The 8093-nt window shown below is 27.7% G+C and overlaps 1 protein-coding gene across 1 annotated transcript; it reads left to right on the forward strand.

Moving 5' to 3' along the window:
• The first annotated feature begins 1546 nt into the window (after positions 1-1546).
• Positions 1547-1758, forward strand: LOC124898168. The gene has a single exon (XM_047411886.1). The coding sequence runs from the start codon at positions 1561-1563 to the stop codon at positions 1756-1758; it is 198 nt and encodes a 65-aa protein (XP_047267842.1). The 5' UTR covers positions 1547-1560.
• The last annotated feature ends 6335 nt before the right edge of the window (positions 1759-8093 follow it).

Raw genomic sequence — 8093 nt, forward strand, 5'->3', positions numbered from 1 at the left:
AGCCTAAAATGACAAACATATGAATGTGAGCCTAAAATGACTAAATCATTAGCATGAGCTTGACAAGTCTAATATTTTGATAAAGAACTTAATGATATCTATGTAATATTATGAGCATAAAGGATTTGGATGGTTAACCGAGAAGGAATGAGTCTCATTGACAAATGTCCAAAATTACGTTTGTTGGCATAGGATAGAGATTATTCCATAAGTTGGATGGCTCTTCTTTTAATGTGTCCCGAAAAGGCACTAATTATGGATCCTAGCTAGCAAATAATGTTATGACATATCGTATACACAACAAGGTGTAGGTTGGATTAGATGATCGGGTTGAGATTAGACTTCGTGTGCTCTCGTGGTGGTTTATGTCGGTTCACCCGCCATTTGCTCCCATAACTAAGGAATTAAATTTATTTTACTTTGTTAGATATCGCTTCAGTTTATGCTCTTGTTCTTTTTCAGCTTGTAATCACTTGGATTGAATATTTTACATTAATATATTTCATTATTTTCTGGTTCAGTCTTATATACCAATTCATTCCACCTATTGGCCTTATTTGGTGCTACATCATTTCATGAGTAGGTTCGGGTTCTGAAGTCTGTGACCAAACGCATCATTAGGATCTCTATTATCTGTTATTGGTGAGCCTCTTTTCTACCTGGGAACAAGTTTTGATATGACAATTTCTTTATGTTTCTTTCAGTATTAAGGTATGTTGGGGCATTTTCCTGACAGTTATTGCTACTAATTAGAGGCATCATAGACTGGTCTAGCTGCTAGACAAATTTTGTAATTTTCAATCTTATTTATCATGACTATTTGTATCATCATATATTAAGTTATATTGATACACATTGATGAAAGACTTTCTCCTTTAAAAATATTATTTCATACTATTTTTGTTTTTTTTCATTATGTTAGATGTATGCTCACGTGATATGTCATAACGTTCTCTCGTACTAAAAATAGTATCGGGTGTGTGCCACGTCTAGTGCCTCGACTCGGGGCATGGAAATATGTGATTGATTAATGTGTCGTTATAGAATATTTCGATATCTTATTTATGAACTATGAGTTTCCCATTCGATAAGATAGTAAGAATTGAGAAAGTTTTGATAATTTTATCAAATAGTGGGTTATTATGTTTATGAGAGCAAAAAGATGAATCATTTTAGTTTTATCAAACATTTTACTATTTAATGAAAATCAAATACTACTATTTCTCATGTTGCAAGTAGATTGAGCAAAATAAGAGAAGTGTAAACTATTTTCAAAGAGATTGGAACAATGTAATGTGTTTTATTCCTTCATCTACATGGCAGCTTAGTCAACATTTTCACAATTTAATTTGGCATGTTATTAATGTTTTACCTTTTGTATCTGTCACACTAGAAATGCAAGATAAGATTTGCGTACAATAGTCCCTTGTGATCTGATCCTTTCCCTGACATTATATAAAGCACAAGCCATTTACCATTGCATCATAGATTATACAATAACTGCTCTTCATATTTCTACCTTCTTTCTTTGAAAGCAGCAAAAGAATTGAAAGAAAAAATATGGCACAAGAAATTCCGAAATATAAATGGGGAGTTGGTTCATATTTGATGATGCTAATCGTGGTGATTTGTGTTTTATTTCTACCATTGTTTATGGGTCCGGTTCAACCACCTTCTCCCTTTATCCTCCTCATTTTCCCTCTTGTAATGGCTTCCGTTTGGATTTATCTCTCATATGCCACCAAATCTGATGGATAGTATTTTCTTCATACATTTCACATATATATAAAGTAGAGTATCTTTATTCGAATGATGTGAAAGGCAAGTGGGATTACCATTGATAATTGAATTTGAGCAAAGGAGATTAGAAAAAAGAATTACCTGATGGTTATTTTACTCTAGTTTTCTTTATATATATATATATATATATATATATATATATATATATATAGTATTTCTATTAATATATGTTTCCCTTTGTTATTGATACTCTAAATGATTATGCTATCTATGTCTTACAATCTCTATGAGACTAAATTGTGAGTTGTTGCAAAGTAAAAAATGGATGAAATTATGAGAGTAAATATTTTTGCATTTATTGGTACTCACATTAATTTTGATTTCAAGCAAGTAAAAAGAAAAGGAAAAGGGCTATCTAGATATCATCGATCTTTGCATGTAATTAATGTCGCAGGGAGTTTACATATCTCAACTGGAATTTATAATAAATAAAGCGAGAGGATGTAGTTTAGTTGATCTTAATATTTAGGTAATTGGATATGCTAGTTAGTTTTCGATCATCAACTTCTATCAATACATTTATTGATTTCCACACAATTAGTTTGAAGTTCAGGTTATCGATGATGAACTGATAGTCTTTATGCGTATGTCACGCAGATATTTACTAAAAGTATTTCATTGTTTTATTAACAGTATTTGTAATATTTTGAATGGAAATTTCTTCGCAATTTTCAAGGAATATATATGATTTTAAACTTCGTAAAGTTATTTTTTTATCCTGACGACATATTACCGAGAATGGAATTCGCGTCACGATATTGCTAGTGGTGATACAAGACATAATGAGATTGATAAGAGGTACCGAAAAATTTGAAGTAGAAGAGGGTACGTCAAATATAAGACCATTTATGTCTATCAAAAACTTTTCTAGATTAATCTCAAGAATTTCCTAAAGCCGGAAATAATTTCCTAGATAATGATAGTTTAAGAAATTCTTAAAGATTTTATTATTTTCTACCCTGAATTTTAAGATTTTCATTGAAGTATAATCTCCATTAATGTATTCTCCAAAATAAATAAATGTTGTAGCTGACTCATCAGCAAGTTGGGAAAGTTTGGCACTTGTGGTCAGATAATAGTATTTAGAAGCCAAAAGGACCATCCCCATCATTAGTAACTTCTCTTCGTATTAACTACCAGAGTTGTCACAGGAATTCAATACTATGTCCCTGTCTTTTAAGTAAGAGTTCATGAATTTGATCCCCGCCTCTGGTGAATAGAGCAAATTTCGTGGTCAGTTTCTTATCGTAAAATACGCTGACCGAAGAACGGAGGATTAATCTCACGACTACTGGATGTGGAGATACCTTGGGAAACTAAAAAAAAAAATAAAAAAAAATCTCTTCATAATTAAAAAGATTATATTTGACTTATTTTGACTTCAAAGATGACAAATGGGACCATGTATGCAAAGTGACATGTATATTCCTTTCCACCTTTAATTTCTATCTATATTTATATTTATATTTACAATATATTAAAAGTGTAAATATTTTTTAAAAAGTGAATTGAATTTTTTATCATTTATTAAAATACTGTATAATAGACAAGACTATTTTTTTGCTTTTTAAATTTTTTAATTTAATTATATTTATATTTTAAAGTAAAAAGTCCTAAAATATATGATAAATTTTACAAATTAAGGAATACTAAAATATGATAAGAATTATTAAGAAAATTAATAGTTACGAAATTCTAAAATATAGGCTTGAGGAGGAGGAAAAATTGAAAAAGTAAACTTTTTTTCGGCGAAACAAGATATAGACGTTAATACCTAACTTCATTTTAAAGAAGAAGTTAAAATTGAAAGAAGTTCAACCAGGGAAAAATAATAAAATAAGTAAAAGATTTATTACTATTCTAATGTACAAATAAAATCAAAACCATCTAAATATGTTATTAAATTTGTAACTCATGTGTCTTTTTTAATTTGGTAAAAGAAATTATGTAATTTAATTATTTCCCTAATAATTAAGGGTTTGAAACTAACTACTAAAATAATGTATTAATTATTCCTTATTTGATTTATGAAATTTAAGACTTTGAACTCAACTAATATTATATAATAATTTTTTCTTATTTAGGACTTTTAACTCAACTAATGTTGTATATTATTTTTTTCTTATTTAGGACTCTCTTATATAGAGAGATAGAAAGATACCAACATCATAAAATCCTTGAAGTATGCTTCTAATCTTGAGCTCTTTTTTTTTTATGAATTCTGTATTTTTTTTCATCAAGATTCGAGATATTTGTTTTTCCTTCAAAATTCAATTGTATAATATGGAAATTGAATATTTATTTTTCCTTTGCCATCGATAGTGGTTCTTCTTCTACTTTATTATTTTTCTTTACCATCAATATTCGTTCTTCTTCTACTTAATTATAATTCTTTTGTTATTGTTAATTTGTTGTGAGTAGTAGTGTTATATTATTACGCCCATATATAATGTACCTTTATTATTTAGAATACGTTTTCATTCATCAATACCAATATAATTTTAGCTTTTGATATCAATAGCAAAGTTTTGTTCACTACACTTAATTTGCTCCTTAATTATTAGTGTGATGGTGAATTATCATTATATTAATTTGAGATTTTTGTATGAACCTGCAAATTTAATTTTAAAATGGGTTAACTACATATCTTAGCATATATCGACTCTAAGTTATCCTATTTAGCCTAAATTTTAATTAATTAAAATTCATAACCCCCTCTTACCTATTAATTATTCTTAATTACAATTCATAGCATCTCTCGTGTATTTTCTTTCTGTTTCTATTGTCTATTATTCTCCCTTTTTATTTTCCTTTTTTAGTTTTTTTCTTCATTTTGTCTTTTCCTTTTTTTGTTGTTTTCTCTTTCTTCTTTCTTTTTTTACTTTTTTCTTTTTCGTTTTTTTTTTCTTTTTTTTCTTTTTATTTTTTTCCTTTTAAATTTTTCTCCTCTTTTTTTCTCTATTTTCCATTACTCTCCTTTTTTTGTATTTTTTCTCCTTCTTTTCATTTGTACGAACAAGCAAACACAAATACAAATGCGAACTATAAAATACAAATATAAATGTGAACTATAATATACAAATACAAGTGTGAACTATAAAATACAAATATAAATGCGCATTATAACATACAAATACAAGTGTGAACTAACATTTGTATTTTTTAATTATTGAAAATGAACGATTGATTTTTTTTTTCTACGAATACGTGTTTGTATTTATTGATACGAATTGTATTTATTGATACAAATAAATATAATTCAAATTTCTATACAAATACAATATATACAAATACATAGTGCATTTGTAAAATCATTTGTTTCATCTATTTGTAATTGTATTTGTATCAAGTGATATTTGTTTATTTACAAATATGGATGATAATTTTGATATTCAAATACAAAACGGTATACTTGTATCAAATGATACATTACATATTTATATATTTTAGAATCAAGAAAATACAATTAATGCATTTACTTGTTTGTATACAAATACAAATGCAAATGATAAATTGTGCATAGTCACGGCTAAATACAATATGCAGTCAACTTACAAAAATATAAAATAATTCATTAAAAATAAAAAAGTATCGATAAAAATAGAATACAAATACAAGTATAATCCGAATATAATCTAAATATACAAATACAGTAAAATCATAATATAAATATAATCAAATATAATATGAAGTCAGTTATAAAATACGAATACAAAACAGTTCTTTAAAATACAAGTGCAAATTATATAAAATATAAATGATGGTGCAAACTAATAAATACAAGTGTGAACTATAAATACAAATACAAATGCGAACTACAAAATATAAATACAAGCGTGAACTTTAGAATACAAATACAGTTGTATCAATGAATACAAAAATATAAATGACGGTGTGACTACAAATAAGATAAACAAGTATGGTATTTACGTTATCATCCATGACTTGTGTTCGACTAGCTAGGCATATTTTTCGAAAATACAAAAAATATATAAAATGGAACAAAAAAATGATAAAGAAAATAAGTATAAAAAAGAAAAAAATTCAAAGAAAAAAATAAAAGAAGAAAAAGAAACAGAAGTTGGAGATTAAAGAGAGAAAAAAAGAAAAAAAATAGAAAAAAAGAAGAAAAAACAGGGAAAACACGAAAAAGAAAAAATATAAAAAAGTGAAAAAATAATGATATTTTCTGTATCTCTATAAACATATCCTTGTTTATAAAGCTAATTATTGTTGCGACTTCATAAATATATTAAGTAGGAACTGATAATTGTTGTTCTATGTAACATATTTAGGTTTGAACTATAGAGTGTCTTTGAGCTATGAAGAAACAAAACTTCTTTTTAAGGATAATGATAAGGACTCTCTTATGAAAAAAAAATAAGATTTGTTGTTTAAAGGTTAAGTTACTTAAATAATTTTCTTAATTTTTTTAAACCAGGAGACCTAAGTACCTTTTGAAAACCTATCTTTTAAAGTATCCCAAGTATCACTTCAAACAATATGAGAGCAACACAACAAATTGATCTCTATTTCTGAATGTATATAAACAAAAGATAATTTATCATCGTCTAGTGGACCTAAAAATTAAATGATGCAGCCTTGAGTGATAGAATCAGTAATGAGATAACACATATGCTTAAGGGTTAATAGGAATACGTATTAAGAGGAATAACGATCCACGCTTTTGAATGCTTTAAGAAGCTGTTAGAAAGTGATACATATAATATTCTTAATATTAAAATTCTTGACGATCATATTTGAAGAGATCTATTTCTCTATTCTCCACATCATGATTAACTGAACCATGATTTACATCCTTATATTTCTATTTGAGGCAATTACTAAAAAATGCCAAGTAAATATTAGTATTTGATTTAGCCTATAATTAATTTTTAGTCCCACTTTAGCAGCCACCATCAATGCTTCACTCTAATTAATGAATTGATAATTTATGATCTCTCACCTTATTGATACTGTCATAATTGGTTATAGTATTAATTTAAATTCGCTATACCATATCATAAATTTTAAACCCTAGATCAATTTTGCGTCCATGTGAACATATTCATGTTTTTATAGTTAATTACAATGTGATAATATTATTATTTTTATTTTAGTTGTGTAATTATTCTTGATCTTTAGTTATTTATTTTATTATGTAATATTGTAGAAGCACCAAATCTCAAAGTATAATGCTAATCGATGAAAAGACTTTACAAAAAAGGGGACATAACATCCCACCTCTCAAGATAAACATAAATTCATCATATTTATGCACTCAAAAGATAATTCAATCATTGTATCTATGTAATAAAATTCATTTCCATTATTTAAACAAATACTAGTATTGCATTTAGTATAACATTAATAAATTTTTTCTAAATAAATTGTTGTTCTTATCATTTTATATTAACTGACGTAATATATAAGTACAAAGCCCGTATAATGAACTAGTATTATAAATAGTGAGAAGAACCAAACATACCACTACTAATAGCTTCATTTCCTAGCATAATAGCCGCCTATATCTTACTATACTTTAGCAACTTTTTTTAGCTCAGTTTATTCTCCCCTTGACATACAATATGGTTATTGCAAGAACCAAATTCTAATTGCATAATCCTATGACGTCACATGAACCTATGTAGTGTAGTGTGTAGTCAACACAAAGATCTAGTATGGGGTTTCCTTCTTCTGTTCATCTTCTCTTCCTTTCAGGGTTTCTTTCTGCTCATATGTTCTGTTTCTTGTCTATAGCGCATATATCAACTTACATTCTCCATTTGGACCAATCTTTAATGCCTAATGTCTTTTCTGATCACCATCATTGGTATTACTTATGTCTTTTCTGATCACCATCCTTGCATTCTTCCACTATTGATTCCATCAAAGCTTCTGTTCCTTCATTAGTTGACAAACTAATTCAACAAGATGTGCACGACAGTTCGTTCAAATTACAGTCAATATTCTCTATGCAAAACTCATGCACATACTCCGACCCTTGAATTAGAAGGAATAACGTCTCACAGTGATACAAATTTTATCTATGCTTCCAAGTATTCAAGCTCTATAATACGACGCTCATGATCCATAAACTCATATCTTACATTATGCTCAGACCTAAAACAACTTTATTTTGCAGTATGTTACCAACTTGTGTTGGACTATGTATACGCCCACGACTGAGATCCATATACCTAATACCCAACCACCTAATACCCAACCATTCTCATAGTTCCTAGAATAAGAGTAATAGCATCGCTCAATGATCCCAGCTTTTACTCACTGAA

This window comes from Capsicum annuum, chromosome 1 (assembly GCF_002878395.1).
Source record: "Capsicum annuum cultivar UCD-10X-F1 chromosome 1, UCD10Xv1.1, whole genome shotgun sequence".
Taxonomy (NCBI): Eukaryota; Viridiplantae; Streptophyta; class Magnoliopsida; order Solanales; family Solanaceae; genus Capsicum; species Capsicum annuum.